This window comes from Caloenas nicobarica, chromosome 12 (genome assembly GCF_036013445.1).
Source record: "Caloenas nicobarica isolate bCalNic1 chromosome 12, bCalNic1.hap1, whole genome shotgun sequence".
NCBI lineage: Eukaryota > Metazoa > Chordata > Aves > Columbiformes > Columbidae > Caloenas > Caloenas nicobarica.
In genome coordinates, this window is record NC_088256.1 from 16,052,615 (window position 1) to 16,073,333 (window position 20,719).

The 20,719-nt window shown below is 49.8% G+C and overlaps 1 protein-coding gene across 3 annotated transcripts in view; it reads left to right on the forward strand.

Annotated features, from left to right (window-relative positions):
- The window catches only part of FHL1 (four and a half LIM domains 1), a 30,704-nt gene extending 10,679 nt beyond the window's left edge, over positions 1-20,025 (forward strand). Inside the window, exons 1-6 of one of the 3 annotated variants that reach the window (XM_065643242.1) lie at positions 8,464-8,581; positions 15,809-15,993; positions 16,718-16,895; positions 17,381-17,550; positions 18,107-18,293; positions 19,071-20,025. In XM_065643242.1, the coding sequence (XP_065499314.1) occupies positions 8,560-8,581; positions 15,809-15,993; positions 16,718-16,895; positions 17,381-17,550; positions 18,107-18,293; positions 19,071-19,228 (900 nt within the window). In that variant the 5' untranslated portion in view covers positions 8,464-8,559 and the 3' untranslated portion in view covers positions 19,229-20,025. Of the gene's footprint in view, positions 1-8,463; positions 8,582-15,808; positions 15,994-16,717; positions 16,896-17,380; positions 17,551-18,106; positions 18,294-19,070 lie in introns of those variants that run through there. The other 2 variants (XM_065643243.1, XM_065643244.1) reach the window with 2 other exon arrangements.
- Positions 20,026-20,719: the final 694 nt, after the last annotated feature.

Genomic DNA, 20,719 nt, shown 5'->3' on the forward strand with positions numbered 1-20,719 from the left:
GGACACTCAGCTGGGATGTGGCAAACCAGGGCAGGGCTCCAGCCTGCAGGCAGAGCACCATTCTGGGCTGGGTCTCTCTGGTTTTGACTGAAATTGAATCCTAACCCTGATGAAAGATTTAAAGATATTTGTTGTGGTGGTGAGGTGTGTGTTTGTTTGGTGTTTTGTTTTGGTTTTGTTTGTTTGTTTGTTTGTTTGTTTTTTAAAATTTGAATCAGTGTTTTCTAACCGACCCCCATGGAGAATGCTTTTTATGTAGTCCTTGCCCAGCTCTGACTTAACATGATTTCCAGGGAGACCCAGGATCCTTATCACTTTATGAAAAATGAGATTTACATTCCTGTATCATATAGGCACTTTGAAAATATTATCCCAGAGTCTAGAGAAATGGCTCATACATTTTAATGCTGTTATTAGAAACTGAATTGACAACACTTATCCTCAGTGGAAATGGCTGTGCACCTTGGGGGGAAAAAATGCAGAAAGCACTGGTGGAGACTTCAGAGAGCTCTCATCACCCTGAGACGTGTGTGGTTTTGGTGCAGTGTTTCTGCTGAATGAAAAGAGCAAGGTTTGATATATGCCAGAGAAAGGGGAAAGCACAAGTGTGTGAGACAGCAGTGGGGCTCAAAGCAGCAAAACAGCTTCTGGGCTGAAATGCAGAGTGCACCCAGGCCTTGCATGGTGGTGAGGAAACGTGGGCTGCTCTGGGCTTGTGTGTCGCAGAGTGTTGTGGAGATGTTGCACACAGGTGCTTTATTTGTTGTCTTAATAAGCGCAGAGGAATCAAGCTGCATGAGTGCTGGCTTAATCTGGCATAGGAGCAAAGAGCTGTTGAGGTGCTGAGACTGGTAAAGGATGCCCTTGGGAGGAGAAGCAGCAAGGAACTGCAAGAAAAAAAATCAGGTTCCTTTTAAAAGATTATTTATTTTGTGGTAAACGAACTTGAAAGAACCAGCTGATGTCTGCTCCTCTCAGGGCAGCTAGCCACCGAGGAGGACTTCACATTTGGCTGCAGCGCATTGAGGTTCTGGAGCTGTTGAGCTGGGAGTCTCTCGCTCTTGAGCATGGAGGGAGGAAGAGGATCATGGCTGGCAAAAGAATACTTTATCAGGGCTCCATGGTCTTCTGGAAGTCTGGCTGACTTCTCTGGTTTTGTCTGAGTCCTTAGTCTCTTGGAAGTCAGTTTGGGAAAGAGCAGCCAAGGCAAGTTCAGTAGCATCGGTGTGAATGGCCTCCTACTCTGGCAAGGGCTCCAACTTCCCTGCAAAAGCAGAGCCTGGCTGAGCAGGGTGATGGGGGTTGTTAAATGAACTGGGCTTTAACAGAGACTTGATGGGATGTTTTGCAAAATGTTAGTGTGTATGGCAAATGGCGGCTGAAGTCAACTCCGGCCACAATCTAAGCCTGAGCAAAGGAGAAAGTTAAACGGTGTCTGTTTCAGCAGAGGAAATGTGTGATGATGCGGGACCCATGCAAGGCGTCTTAGGCTGCACCACGGCTCCATCGGACAAGTGGGTGGGTGCTTGTGGGCCTCCTCCCCTCCCTCTGGTGGGTGTCTTCTCCTTGGCTTGTCCCGGAGGACATCCCCAGGCTGTCCTGGAGCATGTCCCCTGGCATGGCCAGCAAGTGCCCCTGTGATCTGGTGCCAAAAAAGCAGCTGTGAATTTGAAGCCGCTCCAAGGGGGAGGGTTTTCACTTCTCCTGCCCTTGTTGTTGTTGGTGCAACGTGGCCCAGCCTGGATGAGCCTTCGTTGTAAGTGTGGGCGCCTTCCTCCATTTTAAAGCACACTGAAGTTGGAAATGAAATCAAACCCTCTCAAAGCAGAGGTTTCTGAGAATAACTTCTGTGACTAATCCAACCCTGTCGGCCTCACTGGAGGAGACTTTGCAGCTTTGTTTTTCCTTGTGAAGAATGCTCAGCATATGTCCTGACAATTAGTCAGAGTGCCCAAAAATACCCATCAGCCCTGCAAGCTGATCTCCCTCGGCTCTCGGAGCCAAGACAGACACCGGATTATGCACTCTGGGGCTTTGGGGAAGGTTATTTTTAAAACGGCCACATAACAAGGGTGATTTGGTCCTTTCAGCCACCAGCACTAACAACTGAAGGTGTCGATGGCCAAATGCTAATCTTGCTCCAGGCGACTGTCCTGTGCCCAGGGTAATGGGCTGGTTGTCCTGCTAAACACATATGCTGGCTCCTGTCAGCTCTAAATCAGGACTCGGGGCCTGTGCCAAGTCTGGGCAGTGCTTTGATGGTGTGCTGGGTGCCAGGGAACCTTCCCAACCGGTATGCCACCGCTTGGAAGGACACGTCCTTCTCGTTGAAGCGGTGGTCTGTCTTCACCCTTGGCTAGTCAGCGTGCTTCTGCCCAGCCTTTTCCTGAGAAGCATTTGCTTTACCCATCTCTGACCGCCTGAGCTGAAGTTTTCTATCCTCAGTGCTGAGTTTCTGGAGGGTATTTTGGCAGAATCACAGCCCGCCCACAAATAGCCCTTTTTTTCTCCTCTCCTGAAAATGAAGCTCTTTAAGGGGAAACACCCAAGCTCCTTGGTCTTGTAGAGCATCACTTGTGTGGGCTTTTGGCTTGGCCCACTGTGCTGTGGCGGCAGAAGCAGCAGGTCTGCAGAGCCACCTGCCCAGCAGCGTCCTGGGAACATGATGTTTTGGTGGAAAACATTGCACTGAAAGCGTTCCCAGCCTTCAGAGGAAGAGCTCAGGCATCGCCTGCAGCACCTGTCTTGTGAGTCCTTCTTGCAGCCAGGTGCTGTTGAACGAACACCGGAGGATGGCAGGGCTGCTGGAAACCTGTGTGTGGGATGCTGGAGAGCTCAGGTCGTGTAGCCGATGTCTGGGTAGCTGCTAATTTCTGACTTGTTGTGGGTAGATTTGCAGGGAAGGTGAATGACCCGGCTTTCAAGCAGTGATGCAAGCTAATAGTTGAACTTCCTTCTGCACTCTCTCCACAGTGAGCTGTTTAACTTCACCAGGGGCGAACATCGCTCAGCCAGCTGCTGTGCCTATGAAAAGCATAATTGAAAGCAATTAGGAGTGCAGAGAACATAATGCAGGTTATGAAATACTGTTTCAGTGGTGGCTCACTGACAACTTGGTGAAGCCCTGACGTGAGCATTTGTTGTGTGGGTATGGTAGGATTATGCTGCTGTGAGTGTTCATCAGACCTCATCCTTCCTGGAAAAGACTGCCTGGCTGGGATCAGTGTGGTATTTATTTGACAGGGACCTAAGTTACTTTTCTCAGCTCTGAAGCCAGGGTGAAGCCATGGGGGAAGAGGTGAATGCTGTGTTTGAGGCTTTTTAGCCCAGTTATGCACTTCATGCTCTTACAGAGCATCTGAATCAAACCAGTCTTGGCAGTACATGTGAATCTTTCTCCCAGGAAGAGCAAAGGACATCTTTGTGTCCCCCTAGGGTTGGCCAATGCCCAGGCGCATTCAGACCTGTTGTTTCTACCTTGCAGCTCATGCAAGGGGGTTGCGGGCAGCCTGCCGAGCCTCCCAGCCCGCTGCCTGCACACTCACAGCTCCACGGACTGAGTTGAGGCAGAAGGACATGGGAGTCAGAGCTGGAAAGAGAAACACGGCCCATGTTTAACCTCATGCATTCAAGACAAATACTTTTGTCTTTCTAAGAGACTAAAAAAAAAAAACTCTGCAGCCTTTTGGGACTGACTGTCCCTTTATGATCTTGTACTGAATGTCTAAATCAAACCGTAGGGACCACAGCAGGCACTCCTTGCTGCTGGGAGGTGTAGATTTGGCATCTTCTCAATAATATAACCATGAGCCACAGGGAGAAGGGAGCAGGGATTAGATGAATTGGACTTTCTTGGTGCAGGTGATTCAAAGCCACCCCTAATCCTGCTGCAGCATCTCCTCACCCCAGTTCTCACCAGTGCCTGTATGCCCTGGGGCTGCTGCTGTGGGTCTTTACTGGTTCCCTGGGCCCCACTGTGCTGCAGCTCCTGTTCTCCAACCCCAGCATAGCCAGGAGGGGGGATCAGGAGCTGAACAAGGCTTTGGGTCCACAAACCAGCTCTTGATTTATGCACAGACGTTCCCCCCCAAGCCTCGGTGTCACTTGGCTTTCAGCAGCAGCCAGAGGCTGCCATGTCAGCAACAGGTGATGGGAAGAAGTGCCAGTCGGGAGCGTGTGTGAAGGGGACCCGCAGAGCAGATGGCAGCAGGGAAATAAATTTGGAGCTGCCATGGGAATAGTCCTGGAAACAGTCCAGCCTGTGCATAGAGGCAGCTGGGAAAAACTCAGTTTATATCTCTTCCCAGTTTTGCTATTTTTCAGATGCTTTATTTCCAGCTCTGCTATCTCAGGGCCATTCTTTCCTGTCTGTTAGTACACCCTCATCCTTGTTTTTTTCGCTCTTTTTATCTTTCTGTCATTTCCCGCTTTTGTTCTACGCATGTTATATCTGAGTTCATAGAGGGTTACTCAGTCTGTGTCTGCCTCTTTATGCATTTATTCCCAATTCTTCTATCACTACCTCCACAGCTGATCCTAAAAGCTTCCCCTGGCACTGCAAAAGGCTCAGCACACAGATCTGACCCAGCTGTGGGCTGGAGTTCAGTGAGGAAGAAAGGAAAACACCCTGTGTGCCTTCACCATGTGCTTTCCTTCTCCATCGTCCCCTCTGAGCTGGTTGCCTGGGGCCTGGAGTGTTTGTCCCCTCTGTCACTGCAGTGATGTCCTGGCTGGTTTTGCTCTGGATGTGAGGACATCCGATGTGAACCAGGGTGTGTGTCTCTGTCCTGTGTTCGCCTGAGCACCTGCAGGATGCTTCAGGGGTGTGGAGTCACATCCTTGTGTGCAGAATGGGGAAAATGAGCTAGCTTTGAGTCTTTTGAAGTGTTTTTGTGATACTGAACTGTGTGTGTGTGTGCCTTTTTTTTTTTTTTCTCCTGCTGTTTGAAAAAACTAGGTGGGAACCCTCCGTTTGGGTTCAGGTGTGGTTGGGGGTGGCACGCAGGGTCCCTGGCTGGGGGGTGAGCAGGGACCATCCCCTGGCAGCCCTCTCAGGTCGGTCTGCAGTCACAGCCCTGCTGTGCCTCTCACCAGTGCTGGGTGCAGGAAGCACACAGGACGCTGAGTGCTGGGAGAGCTGGATCAGCCCCAAGGTGTCAGTACCAGTCCCCAAACCTGCCCAAAATTTCAGTGGCAGTGAGGCTGCTGCCTCCTCCATCCCACTCATGGACCAGCCACAAGTGCAAAGGCAGGTTCTTTCTTAGAGAAAACTCTATTTGTGTTCTCTCCTCTTAAGCCCAACTCCTTTCTTGGTTGGTTTTCTACAAACTCTGTCTTTATATTAAAAAAAAAAAAAGTTTTACAAAATTATTTTGTTTAGTTTCTGCCTCAGAAAAGCCAAGTGATGTTTAACTGGAATTTGCAATAGGTTGGGCAGAAGGAATGCTCTCTGCCGTGGGAGAACATGCATTGCAGGCAACCTAGGGTAGATTTTAGATTAAAAAAAACCCCAAAACCACAACACCTGAATCTGCTGTACTGTTACTTGAAAAGAAGCAGAAGGTGCAGCATTACCCTAAGAGGTGGGCACGTGCTCCCCTCTTGCTTGTACTTACTGCTGCCTCCTTCTTTCTTTGATGACGGTGACTAATAGTTCACCAATGCCTGGGTTATACCAACTTTATTTAGGACTTTCTGCCTGCTGAGTGACAGCAGGATGTGTGGGCAACCCGAGACACTCAGACCTTTTCTGGCAGGGTTGTTAGGGCAAGAAAATACTCTGGAAACCACAATGTGAATCATTTGTCTATCCGAGTGGATGACACTATGGCCCAGCCACGCCACTTCGCAGTCAGACCTGTGTGGTGGGCTCAGTGTGTCCAGACCAGCTCCCTGGAGTCCTGCAAACCTACAGGACAGGTTTAATGTTAAAAACATGAAAACCCAAGCCTGCGTGCCCTGTGCACTCACCGACATGTCTGTAGCACTCTTTGCTCTGCGATCCGTGGGTGCACGGTGTCTGGCTGGCAGAGAAGTGCTCAGACGATGTTGGCACATCTCCTTTCTGGGGCACCTTCTCCTTCCTGGGGGTTTCTGCTCCCTGCCATGTTTCACAGGGCAACAATATCCCTCCCTGGCACTTGCGCTACACCTTGCACCACCAGCGTGTGTAATCACCTGGGCTTGTGACGATGAAGAGGGGCTTGGGGAAGAGATGTGAATTGCCCAAAGTCATATGCCTAAAACCAGCCAAGAAACCAAGGGCAGCCCTGTCCTCTTACCAAGGGCTGTTCCCCAGCCCATCCCTGCTGTGCTGGCCCAGGAGGCCACAAATTCAAACAAAATGGCCTTTTTATTACAGACTTGCTCTGGGGAATCATCAGAGGCTTTGCAGAGTGAGCTGTGCCATGAAATGCTGGTCTGGGGAGTTTCATGGTGACTCTTCATGGACATCGGCAGGCCTGGAACTTCCTCATGTTTTTTGGCCATGCTTTCCTACTCCCACCTCCTCCAGCCCATGCCCGTTGTCATGCTGTAAACGGACTTGCATTTGTGCACGTGAAACATTTTGATGGCCAAGTGTCCGTCCCAACTCTCTGCATGCCTCTGCAATGCTGTCAAACCGCTGCTGAATTGCAGCCGCCCCCGGGTTGGGACGTGGCAGCTGCCGACGTTGCGCAGCAGTGCTATTCCGCCTTTTAGGACAGGGAGCAAAGGTTACCATTTCTAATTGAAATACGAGGGTATTCTGGGGGAATAGGAAATGCCTGCTGGGTGGGAGGGTGACAGTGCTTTGTGCAGAGAGCTAGAAAGGAATGAGAATGGTTAATGGTGCAAACTCTACATGCATTGCCAAAAATGAACTCATGTCTGTAAATATTACACTGTGCACAGCAAGATTAGCACAGGAAAATACCAGTTGTTAGGGTTCCTGTTACCATCTGAATTATGCAAACAATTTGCTTGAGTTTATAGATGAGCTGGGGCAGAATAACGTTGGGTTTTTCCTAGCCAAAGTGTTTCAGAGCGCTAGTATTTTAGCACATTTCCCAGCCTCAATCTGCTACACAAGTGGATCCATGCTGTGCTCTTTTGGGATGGCATGCTGCCTAGTGTGGACTTTTCCAGGATGTGTTGGAAACTTGGAGATGTTGGGATGCTGGTGAGGTGTTGACCAGGCATTTATGTTACCCAGGGGCACTAAGACAGGGGTGAAGGCTCCAGGGGGTCACCAAACCTGGGGCTGGGGCTGGATGTTGTGCGTTCCCTGCCATGTGCGTGCGATCGAGGGGCTCTTGGGACCTCTGCAAGTGGGAGGTGGAGATGTTCCCAGATCCTGGCTGTATCAGGGCCACTCGAGCTGAAGATGTTGACTGCTGTTTGGAGGCCAGACACCACCGAGATGGGCTCCCTGGAAGGAATGATAAACATTGGCTCTTCCCAGTGGCCGTCAGGGAGGTTCACTGACTTTCCCACGGCCGCGCAGTGAGTCAGTGTCGAGGCAGGATTAGCAGCTGGGTGTCCCTGGCCCCTGGCCCTGAGCGTGCACCGACAACGACCGCATGACCTGGAGCGAGCGTGCGGCCATGGAGCTGCCGCAGACTGCGCGTCCCTGCGGGAGCGAGCCCTGGGCCAGAGCTCCCTCTGCTCCCCGTCCTGACCTGGGTGGGAACAGGTCAGAGCGGGGGCCTTCCAGGGAGCTTTGTGGACACCTGAGTAAAGAGGACAGAGACACGAGCCTGTGCTCTCTGTAAGCCACGTGCTGAGGAATGGGCCCAGCCATAGTGTTAGATGCTGGAAAAGCCCCATAATCATGAAAGCCAGCTTTCTAAGTGCTGCTCTTCAGGGACTTGCTCCCTTTGGATGGTTAATGCCTTGAGCTTCCTCAGGGTAAAAGCTGGAGGAGGACCAGTAGTTTTACTGGCAATAAAACTTCAGCATGACCCCCATGTTGAAGGCAAGTCTAACCACCTCCATCAAGGCATCTTCTGGTACTTCTGAGGGCTCTCAGCTGGGTCCCCAGGGGTATAACCCATGGCATTTATGGGCCCCACAGCCAGGGGACAGCCCCTTGCTGGTTCCTAGGACCGCAACCCCCCCTGGCTCTCGTGGGGCTGTGTTCCACCTCTTTCCTTCAGCAACAGCAGTGCAGAATTAATGTCAGGTCTGTAATTTAGCTCAGGACTGTTATGAGACACAATCTACCTCTAAAGCCAAGGCCAAATAGTACTAGCCTGGGGTCAAGTTCCTGAGGCACACTCTGCCTTTGGGACTAATTTGGGTGCTGAGTAGCCAGGCAGGTATTTACACGTTGCCTACAGAGACCTAGAGATCTCTGGATCCTATTCTTCTCCCTTGGATCACCTAAAATGGTAAGAATTTTCCAAGGGGGATTAAGGTTGTGATCTCTGGGGAGGGGAGTGGACATCTGGTAGGAGTCCCATCCATATTAATAGCCTCCGTTTAAATGTATGTTATCAAACGGGGCAGCTCCTAATCAGCCAAGAGACTGTGAACTCTGTCACCTAAGGGGCTGCTGGTGACTTTGGGCTGCTGACCATGGCTTTCCACAGGCACACAGGTAAAGTGGATGTGCTGCCAGGAGTTGTGGGAAAAGCCCTGTGTGTGCAATGCCTGGTAAATGGGGAGGAAGGTTTTGCTAACAGGCTCCTGCTACCCTTTGAATGCGATCTTAAGCCTCAGCAACCTGCAGCTGTAACTGACGATAGCAAACGAGCTTATAACCAGTGGTGCTGGGAGCACGGCAGTGGTGGCGGCCTCGTCTATTTTGTAAAATGCACTGGATTGCTTTTGTATCCGCTGCTGTGGGGAGGCTGGGGCTCAGCTGTTACTTGAGGAAGACTGGGTGAAAACGGGGGATGATGCTATGGCAGTTGTGCAGTGAGCAGGGCAAACCCGGGCTGTAAACCCAGGTGGTTTGCCCTGCTCTGGTGGGAGGTTCCTGCTTGCTCCCTCCTCTTTGTTTTTGTCTTGTAGATGAAATGGGCTGACCCTGGCCAGTAATAAGAAAATGTTAACTTTTCCTTCCCATTAACACTGACAGGAATCTTGAGAGAGTGTTTTGTGTGTCCCCTGTGGTATGCAAGATTTATTGTGTCTTCCCATCTGTGACTAATCTCCTCTAGCCCTCCAGTTGCAGACCCATCAAAAGCTCTTCAGGATTTTTAAAAGCTTATCTGATTCTTAGAAGCTAACCATGTCTGTGTGCATCCAGCATGTATTTACAGCCCTAAATCACAATTAACCGTGGCAGAACCATCGTATCTCTTGATGAAACGTAGCCAAGGGGTGGATGTTTTAGGGAGTTTGGCAAGTTTGGGGCACAGCTCCTGTGGGCATCAAACCGAGCTGCCGTGCACCAGGAGCCAGGGGACAGTGGTGCTCAAAAGACTTGGTTGGGAACACGGAGCCTCTTCAGAACTGGGGAGGAAAGTCAGGGCATGCTGTTTGACTTCACGCTCAGCCTCCCAGGACGAGGCACGAGCGTGAGGCTCCTTGTATGGCATGTAACTGCTTAGGATTCGCTTGTGTGACACAGATACATGTAAGGCAAGGTACCTTCCTGGGTAGAATCTCACTTCTGTGGTGTCATTTTGAAACATCTCAAAGGTGTTCAAAAAAAGCAATACATTGAATTAAAATGTAGGAAGACATTTAACTTCAGCCCACGAGACTGTCTGATCTTGCAGCACCCTTTCTTTATACTTCCAGCTGTATCTTTCTTTTCTTTCTCATCTTCCTCAGGGTGGGTGTTCTCTGGGGCAAGGACCCATGGATTTGATTTCGTGCTGTAATATAAAATTCCGAAGTGTCTTCTAGCAGACGCTGTGGTTGGAGTGCTGCCACCAACAAGTTACAGCACAGTGTCTGCCCCCACGCCCCACGGGGAGCCCCACTCTCCATGATGGCTGCAGTGGGGTGCAGTGGGGTACAGCAGTGCCTGCCCCGGGGTGTGAATTCCCTGCAGCAGGAGAAAGGCTCATGTTTGGCTCTTCGGGGCACCTGGGCTTGAGAAGGGCATCCAGCTACCGAGGTGGGGGCAGATCTGTGCATAGCTGGGAACACATTTGAGGAGTTTCAAAGGTCAAAGCTTAAGGCAGCCACAGTGTGAGTTACCTACTGAACAGGACACTCTCTTAGCCAGTTTGGGGTGTTTGGAAAGGTTTGAACTTCACTGCTTAAACTCCGTCCAAGTGCTCAGACTTGACTCTAAGCAGTGGTGCTTTGCACACTGGGAGCCTTCTCAGCCTTAGCTGAGCTCAGTGTTAGGTGCAAAAGCAAGGCTGGGGGAAGTGTTTGCAGGGCTGGAGCGGTGTGTTTTTTAATAGCACATCTCTGCTTCACTGGGGAACTGTGAAGATTTAATAATGATTGGGATGTGCTCAGACGTGGTGGCAATAAGACCGCAGGGAATGTTTTTGGCAACTGCCTGAGGAACTTGGAGCTGTTCTTGTTCTAAATAAAGCAGCTTCCATTTTATCAACAGACTAATTTTTGAATTATAGAGTATGAGACTCGCACGTGCTCCAGGCCAGCAATGGGAAAGCACAGCTCTCCAGTCGTTACTGCCAGTTCTCCCAGCAGAAATGACCTGCAAGTGATTTCTTTCTCTCCTTGGTGTCCAGGGCAGTGTGCCAGTGACCTTGAGGTGCAGTCCTGAGCGTCGCTTCACATTTCGGATTAACGGGACCCTTCTTTTAAGGGTATTCCCTGGTATTTATAGCAAACCATGTGACATTGCACAGAGAAATGCTGAGAATAGTAGCTCAGGTGACACACCAGGGGATGCCAGGTCCTGAGCTGAAATCGGCAGGTGTAGCCAATGCCTGGCAGTACGGGGGCTGTGTGTGCTCAGTCTGCTGAGAAAAATAAAACTAAAAATAAACTGAAAAAAAGAAAAGCAATTGCACTTTTCCTTCCATATTGCCATTCAGCACGCAGCTGTGTGTAGCATAGAGGGTTAACACCTTCAGCCTCGTCTTATTTCCTATGTAGCAGAATAGTCTGTAAGGTTTAAGTACAGTTTCCCTGGTTGTTTATAGAGCCCACACTTCAATTTCTTCCTTGGTGGTTTATCACATTTAAACATATTCCCCAGAGACATTAGCACACATCCTGTGCTAAGTGCTTTGCTTATCAGCTATGCTTGAGCTCCCTGTGCAGAGTGCTTGGGTTTCATTTGTTGTGCACGCCCCTGAGATGCTGCCTTGCCGTTGCCTGAACCAGCCGAGGGACCATGGGAGACAGGAACCAGACGGGAGAGGCAAGGGGTTGCGTTAATGCAATAGCTTTTGTGGGGTGGCATGTCTTAGGTCTGTACCCTCCTTTCCATCCTAAAGCTTGCCATGCTGCAGGGTGCAGATGCAGCCCTGATTGTGCCCGCTGGCAGGGACAGCCCTGGGACTGCTCCACAGCATGATGTCAGCATGACTTAAGGTGCTGGTGGAAGCTGGTGGAATCCAAACATTTGAGACCTTTGCAAGGTGGAAGGCACGGTTGTCCAAGGGCTGAGGGGCTGGCTTTGAAAAGCAGCAGATGCTCTTCGGGGGCAAATGGCTAACTGGCACCTCTGTGGTCAGGTAAATGTTAGGGTTGAATTCCAGTGAGTCTTCATGCCAAATACCCTGATACTCGATAAGGCCACTGGTCTGGCCAGCTGCCCTCGAGCTGTGGCCAGATCCATCAGGGAGCTACATTTAGACAGCACCCTACCAGGGCTGGTGAAAGAGGAACACCTTGCTTAAAGGCAGGTTCATTTCTAGAAGTATTGCTGGATTCTGGAGCTCTTATTTTTATTGAGGGTCCTCTAGGCTATGTAAGGATGGGCATGTACTGCACTTACCCCTCTCCTTGGCATCCTGTGCTCTCTCTTCTCACCTGCTTCTCTCCAGCAGATCTCTGCATGGACATCAGCCTGGGCCAGAGAATAGTTCCAGTCTGTCCATACTTTTCCTCTGTTTTTAAACACCATTGTGTGGACCCAGAGTCAAGCTGAAACAGGGTTTGGATCAGTGTATATCCTCCGGGTATGTGATTCTTCTGGGGCTAAACAGGAGACACTTGACCAGGCTGTCAGCTTGGAGATGCTGCAGTCTGGTGGAAAGGTGCCGCCAAAGAAACTGTGTTAAAATAACTTCCAAGCTAAACCAGCTGCATGTACTGCTGTCATTTTAAGCCTACCGCTGTGAAAAAGAAGCACGAATATTCCGTGCTTACAGTTTCAGTGGTTAGTTCGGCGAGTGGCCACCCTGAGCACAGTTTTGTGTCTGTGTAGCATGTTCGTACCCCTGGTGTGAATCCCCGCCGTGTGCTCAACGGCACCTGCGCAGCTTGCACAGGGAAGCTCTGCAGCCTGCGCTGAAATAAAGGCCCCAAGGAAGAGCGAGGAGGAGTCCTGGTTTTTCCATATACCCAGTGTGTCCTTAGTTTCATTACTCGCCTATTTTCCAGACAGCAAAACATGGTGGGGTTGATATATCTGGAAGATCTGGAAAGTTAAGCTGTGGGGATGTGGTGTAGCTGGAGGATGAACAGGTTACTTAGGAATTAAACATCTCCAAACCCATGATCTGCTGCCAACCAGGCTTTAGAAGATGTATTTATTCGTTTACAGAGCACGTAAGCGATCTGGTAGTTCCAGCACAGCTGCTACTGGTGCAGGGCCTCACTTTGGCACAGATCAGTGGCTTTTGGGGGGGCTGTAGGAGATGGTCTGGCTGACGTGGGCTCTCAGCATGGCGTGGGCGAGCAGAGGCCATGAGCAGCCAGCACGTCTGCTGGGACAATGTGTTCGGTGCATCTTCATTGCAGGCAAGGGGATAGAGGTGCCTTTCCTGGGTCTGGAGCAGGGATGATACTGCTGGGGGCAGAAAGCTCCTGGAAAAGCTGGATGCAAAGTCATGCCCTGGCTTATGTATGAGAGGGGCTTTTTGGCCCCCGAGATGGCACAAGGCAGACAGAAGCTGTCCTGTCTGCGTGTACAGCCAGGCCCAGCGTTAACTTGTCTGTGGAGCTCCAAAGCCGCTGTGATAAATGTGTCTCACGTTAGCACATGATGCGATACACAGGAACACAGGATTATGTTACTCCCTGAGCCATATGCTCACGATTACGTGTCCTCCTTGAAAGCAACCCTAAACCTGAGATCAGGAACGTTTCGATACCATTTGCCCTGGACTCTGTGCAATTGCATTTCTTCTAAATAAAACCCGCTCGCTTGATAAAGCTCCGCAGAGCTGGCGGTGCCTCACATAGTTTCCACATTTCCCAGCTGTTTATTTGTTTCATTTACTTGAACCGGCACAAACGCAACCCTTGGTGTGGTTGTCAGCAGGACAGGGCTGTCTCCTGACCTTGGCAAGGCAGCGTTTCCAGACCTCAGTCCCCATAGAGAGCAACTCCTGCCAGCTCAGTCTCTGGCCTCTTGTAAATTTTAGGTGAAGGGTGTGGATTGGATTTTAAAAGCTGCGAAGTAACAGCGTGAGTCCTGTCTCTTGCCCCAGCATCTCTCACTGCCCACCCAGCAGCTTCCCGAGCCCAGAGATGAGGCAGAAGAGCTCTGAAATAATGGCAAAATGTTCATCTGCACCGGGACCTCTGCTGCACAGCCCCGCTCCTCACCGGAGCCTGAAAGCTCCCGCGCCAGGGTGGGCATTTCTCACGCTGGCAGGTTGGGCCTCGCAGTTGGTGGCACATCCAGAATTACTGGGATGCGCGAACATCCACAAAAAAAAAAAAAAAAAAAAAGCTGTGTAAACAGGTCCTCGTGCTGTAACAACACGGCGAGGACTGCGGGTGAGCCCGATGGGGTCTCGCTGACCCTCCCTTGCTATGAGGGCACAGCCCGGAATGCCGTCCCCTCTCTCCATCCCGTACCCCAAGCCCTGTTTCAGTTTATGAAGCTGCTGTGCTGGGGCTTGGAGCAGCACGGCTGGAACAGGCGGCCCGTGGTGGGGTGGTCTGAGGTGATGGAGATGCTAACGCCTCCCTCGCCCTGCCTCACGGCAGGACGCAGCAGCAATTTATATTGCCTGACCGCCTCCTCTCCCTTTCTTGCTCTGTGCTGGTGCTGCAGGTCTATCAGGAAAAGAATAATTAAATTTCCTCTTGGCAGCCCCGTTGCCGGACTGCTGCCGCATCTCCTGTCCAGTGGCGGATGGTGCAGGAGGTTCAAGGCTGCGTCCCGGGTTGTCGGCCGTGCAGGGGACGCGGGGGCTCAGCAGTTGCGGGGGCTGCGGGGCCATGAGCAGCCGGGACAGGGATGGAGCTGCGTTTCTGGGACTGCACGGGCTCGTGTAACCTCGTTAGAGCTCTTGCAGCCCCGTCGCAGGAGTGTTGCTCTGAGGAAGGGCGTAGGGAAATGGAGGCGTTAGCAGGAGTGGTCTAGGAGGCCGAGACCGGCCGTGCAGGCTGGGGCGGGTGTCTGGGGGAAAGCGTGAGTGTGCACCTCCGGCCAAAGTGGAAAATCCTCTGGTCAAGAGCCCCCGCACCCGCTGATGTGCTGGCTCCTGGCCATCATGCCTTGGCAGAGCACTGCGGGCATGAACTACGAGGTATCTTTACATGTAGGGAAATATTTTCTTGTTGTGTTTTGTTTTTTTTTTTCCTTATGACTTTATATGTGAAAGCCCGGTGAAAAGAGGCAGCTGGAAGCTGCACAACTATCCAGCACAAAAGGCCTCGGAGGGCCGCAGCTGGCTGCGGGCTTGGGCTGGAAACATGGAAACTATTCTGCTCTGCTTGTGGTTGGCGGCGCTTTCCGCGCACAAATTATGTGGTGCCTCAGCCAGGACCTCGCTGAGGTCTGCAGCGGGCCTGGCCCCAATGAACTCGGTGGCTCTCAGTGAGTGATTGGGTATCATTATCCTTGCTTGACGTGAAATATGTAAATAAAACAGTCTAGTCTCCTTCCTCTTAAGAAGGTGATGGGGAGAGGCTGGGGTGGGACTCTGCCCTCCTGGCCAGCAGCTGCGCTCCCTGAGCGAGCAAACCTTGCAGCACTGCGCTGGCAGCAGGGTGCACCCCGCGAGGCAGAAATCTGCCTTTCTGTGCTTGGCCAGAGCCCATCCTGCCTCTCTGCAGGCAGAAATCAGCATTCGTATCTTGGATGGCTATTAAGGGAACTGAAAATATTTGCATTACTAATGCATTCTTATGCTGACTGCAGCGGTTGAGCACAGAACAGCCAGGAGCCAGCCCATGTGGTCTTACTCGGTAGCCCACATTTTTCTGGGACTTCATGGCTCCTTCTCTCTCTGCATCCTAAAATACAATTCCTGACCTGGGAGGGGACATCCAAGCTGCCTTCTGTAGCAGGTGTATGAGTTGGTGATTGCTGTGACCAAACCCAGGTGGTCTACTGGGGGTGGACCAGATGACGTTTGAAGGTCCCTTCCAAGCCAAACTGTTCAATGATTCTATGATATTTCACCAGCCACCCTGAGCGTGATGGTTCTTTAGCCCAACCCAGACCCTGAAGGCAAAGCTGGAGGCACCTGGAAAATGCTAGTGCAGTTGGTAGAGATCTATTGTTTTGTTTGATGGTGATTTTTTTGTTTTTGTTATTGTTGTTGTTCCATTTTGGTGGGTTTTGTTTTGTTTTGTTTTAAATAAACCACTGAGCTGCCTGATAGAAACATTGCTGACACCAAAGCTCTCTACCTTGAGGAGCACGATACCGCTGCCTACTCATTGCTGAGCCATCCTGATACCTCTCATTTGCACAGACCCAAGAAGCTGAAGCAGTTCCCAGGTCTTCGGTGCTCTAATTTCACCCTCGTTCCTTTAGGAGGGCCTGGCAGTTACACGGTGGGCACCATGTCGGAGCGCTTTGACTGCCACTACTGCCGTGACCCGCTCCAAGGGAAGAAGTATGTGCAGAAAGAGGGCCGCCACTGCTGCGTCAAGTGCTTCGAGAAGTTCTGCGCCAACACCTGCACCGAGTGCAAGAAACCCATCGGAGCCGACTCCAAGGTGAGCGCTGAGCAGTTAAATGGGTGATGAGGCAGATGCTGATTTCCCTCCCATTTGTTTTCCCGGCCCTGGTGTGTGAGGTTCTGTGTGAAAACAAGTTCTTGTGTGAGTCCTGTGGCTGGTGGGGCATGTTCTCCTTGGGCGAAGAGCCAGAGGCTGTGGGGCGCTGCTGCAGGGATGCTCGCGATGGGCTGCTTGTGCACAGGAGCTCATTTCAGGATCTAGATTCAGCCACACGAACTGCTGCAAATGCTGAATTGTCCCGAAGAGAGCACTGCAGGTTCTCCAGCCTGTGTAGGGCGTGCAGAACTCTCATCTTCTGGCCAAAGAACTCGGGAACCTAGGGACTAATTTTTGTCAGCTTGTGAAATGCTTATTGCTTCATGTTTACAGCATTAATAATATACACCTGACCTAGGGGGAGCTTGACAACCAGAGAAGCCCTTGCTTAAAGAACTTCAAAGCTGCTGCAGCACTTTCTGCTACTCCAAAGGTCCGAAACGAATGTGATTTTAAATAATCCCCTTGTTCCAGCGAGTTTGGTTAAATGTTCTTCCCTTAACTGCTTGCAGATGAGCTGCACCTCCAACCACTGAATGCGGACAGGCTTAGGAACTAACAAATCTATTCTTTACTGCCCAGGCTGCTGGGATAGTAGCTTGGTTTTAGTGCTGCTCAGCAGGAGAGAAGGGCTTATTGCTCACCCCATCTCCGTTCATTCCAGGAGCTGCATTTCAAGAACCGTTACTGGCACGACAACTGCTTCCGCTGCTTCAAGTGCTACACGTCCTTGGTCAATGAGCCCTTCATGCTAAGGGAGAACAACAAGGTTTGGTGTAGCACCTGCACGGCCACTGCGGATGCGCCCAGGTGTAAGGGCTGCTTCAAGCCTATTATTGCAGGTACTGGTGCCAGGGATATGGGTACGACAGCCGAATTCTGCTCCAGGGCAAAACCACGGTGATTTATCAAGCCATGGAGGCTGCAGATGGGGGTAGGGGCTGGAGCACCACAAAATGGTGCAAGTTTTGACTTGCTCTCACCTGTCCATTTTATTGAAGTGCTTAAATGCTGCTTTGCAGTTAATCCTCATGTGGGTAGTTCACTTTAGTAGTTAGTCTCCAATCCTTTCTACCAAAAGCTTTGCTCTGTAAATCAAGGTCTTCTCAGAAAGGCTCAGGCACCTGACAAATATTTTAAGAAAATCTAGAAGGCCCTGGCTAAAGTCAGATACAGAAATTAACAGCTCAACCCTTGTCCACATTACAACTGAGTCTCGGACATAGCTATAGACAGGTCTTGCCTATAGGTGTGTTACATTGTGGGGGGTGGGGAGTTTGTCACAAGCCCCAAATCCCACGTAACGAGTTATTTCTGTCCATTGTAGGAGACCAAAATGTTGAGTACAAGAAGATGGTTTGGCATAAGGACTGTTTCACTTGCAGCCAGTGCAAGCAAGTGATTGGATCTGGGAGCTTCTTCCCCAAGGGTGATGACTTCTACTGTGTCTCCTGCCACGAGCACAAGTTTGCCAAGACCTGCACGAAATGCAAGAATGTAAGTCCCTCTGCTTTGCCAAGGTGGCTTCCAGGGCCAGCCCTCACATGTCTTCCAGAAGCTGGGAGAGTAAACCAGGAGTCAGATCATGCTGGAGCTGTACTGATGCTCACGTTCTTTCCTTGAGATAGCAGTGCAGCCAGCTGATGGTGTGTGACAGAGCTCACGGTTCTGCACATCACCGCATCCGAGCGGGAACTGCAGGCTTGTCTGACGGCAGCTCTGCTGAAACCAAGTGGGCACTGGCCTTGCACTTGCTTTGGGGATGGTTTAAGCTCCATAGTATTCAAGCAGTGTATTCAAGCAGTAACACAATGTTTTGTAAAATAGCTAGTTTGCAACTTTTGCAACTGATTAGTGTAGAATTGCAGGGTCACTGCAGGTAAAATAAGCTATTATGAAAGCTCCAGGCATGCAGGATCTCAGGCTATACGAACTGAAGTGTGCTGCGCTATTTAACTCCATGACAAAACCCTCCTACCCTACACCCCAGACCCGCATCACCTCTCTTCCTCCTCACCCATTCTGAAACACATCTCTGCCCTTTGCCTCCCAGCCCATCACTTCTGGAGGCCTCACCTACCAGGAAAAGCCTTGGCATTCCGAGTGTTTCATCTGCTCCAACTGCAAGAAGCCACTGGGCGGGAAGCGCTTCACAGCTGTGGAGGATGAGTTTTACTGTGTCGAATGCTACAAGGAGTGCGTTGCCAAGAAGTGCGCTGGCTGCAAGAATCCTATTACAGGTATGTTGGATTAAATGCAGCTTTTGAGGGCGGTGGGTCCCCAAAGACGTGCAGCTCAGAGGCCGCTAACGCCAGTAGCAGGTTTAGTGTACCCCAAGCCAAATCCTAGTAATTTATACATGATTTAATTATAAACCATGTGCTCTTGCTGGATGGAGCCTGAGTTAGTAATGGAGCTCTTCACCCTTTGCACACCTCAAATTCACTTCCCTCAAAACTTCCCAACTAGAACTGTTCCCACCTCTATCTTAGTCTAGGAACCTTAAGTCTAAAAAGAGCAGCGTTTTATTGCCCCAAAGTGACGTTTGCTTCGTTTCTGATGTATTTTACATGTAATGGTTACTGGATTACAAAGCTCAGTCCTGAAATGTGGGCGGTCTGCTGCCAGTCCCATGAGACTTGCATTTCATTCCGCATTTTTGAGCGCAGATCCGAGCCCCTAACAACCAGGCAGGGCTTTTACCCAACCTGTTCTTGCTCTACCCCTTGATCTTTCCTTCAGCTTGACTCCTGGAAAAAGAGATCCAAGCGAGAAAGCTTGTTCCAGACAAGCCACACAAGCCTTATGCTAAGCTGCCTGTTCTCTAAGCACAGTAGTACTGAGCAGCAAACAACATGGTTCAATTGCAATTTTTGACTAATATTTTAGGCACATGAATACAGTCTGCAAGAGTACAGAAGCACAGGAGGCAGTAAGAACAGGATCTGCTGTTGGGTGGGCTAACCCAGCCATGGGAAAAGCTACTATCGCCGTCCTATAATTGTTTTCTCTCCTAGCAGGATTTGGAAGAGGAACCAGTGTGGTTAACTACGAAGATGAATCCTGGCATGATTATTGTTTCAAATGCACAAAGTGTGCCCGTGGTCTGGCCAACAAGCGCTTTGTTTGCCATAATGGAAAAATTTACTGTGCCGATTGTCCTCAACGGCTGTAAGGAGCAGACAGCAACTGCTGTAAAATGGATTTTAGAGCCCTGCTTTCCAAAACAGCCCTGGTAAAGAGCAGGTTTTTGCATGTTAAGAATTCTAACTTTTTTCCATTTCAGCATAAAAACTAAAGTAGCCTCAATATACTGGGTTTGATTTTGAAGCTTCTGCAGTACAAAAGCATGTAGCCTTGCAAAAATCTAACTTTGCTTCCAAGTAACTCTTAGTGTAAAGGCTTGAAGTGCCATTAGATTTAGCATTAGACATCCACATCCTACATAATCTACGTGTGGCTTAAACTAAAACAAAGCTAGTTTTAAACTTGTCTGGTATATGTTTAAGCTTGGCACTTAAGTAGGCTTGACAAGGCATGCACCTTGAAAACGGAGATGCAAACATTGCACCCGGGATCAGAGAGATCCAGTGCTATGCTTTTACCAGTATAGGTACCTTACACACATCACACCATTAATTGCAACAAGTGTACGGAATGGCTTCATCTTACATATAACGATGTTTTGGCAGTATGATTTAGCTTTAGTTAAGTTTCCATAAACTTGTTTTAGACTTGATTTCCGCATGGTTTGCCCAGAAGTTTTGCTCATCAGCTTTTTTTACATAATTGTTTAAATGAGGCTGTCTATAAAAAATTATTAATCCATTAACAAGAAGTAAATCTTTCAACAATGAGAAAATGCACATGCATTTAGAAGTGCCTTAAAAACAGCTCAGACAATGATAGCTCTCCTATCATGTCAGTGTATGTTTTATGATGTAATAAAAATGAGACTAGTGCCTGCTTGGAGTCCCACAGTCTGGAAAGTTGTTTCTTTTTCCTTTCATTTTGCCATCGTACATGACTGACATCTCTTAGAGCTGAGCTACTAAAATCAAGTCTGATACATTGATACTGGCAAGGTAGAGTCAGCTGTTCTGCCATAGTGCCCTTAAGTATCTGAGGGCCAAAGCAACAATTTGCATAAACTAATTATTTTTTTTCTTAATATATGACTGACACCAGACCATCTGCCAAGAACACCCTGTGTGAAAAAGCCCTTTAGAGAACACATGTGTAGCCACCATCCATACACAGCTCTACTATTACCATCAGCAACTTGAACACTGGTTTAAGGTGGCTTATTCTTTTTTTTTTCCACAGCAGTGGTTGATGATAACATACAGAAATATTTATCAACTGGATGCTGCTCCAGCCATTCCCTTTTGTTCATAAGCACCTACCAGAAACAAAGAAACCTCACACAAAAAACCAAGACAGCATCTTGCTGTATTCTCAACAGCCTGGTTCCACTGCTCGACTCGCTGTTAGAACAGAAAGGTGCTGGTGCTACAAGGCAAAGGCTTAGAGTGAAAAGCAAGTTAGAGAATTCAACAGTTACCAACACATCATCAGCATGTACAAACACAGCCAGAGCTGAAGGTGTTACTAACAGACACCTTCCCAAACACACAAACGCCGTCGCCAAAGAGGCTCCTGGTTT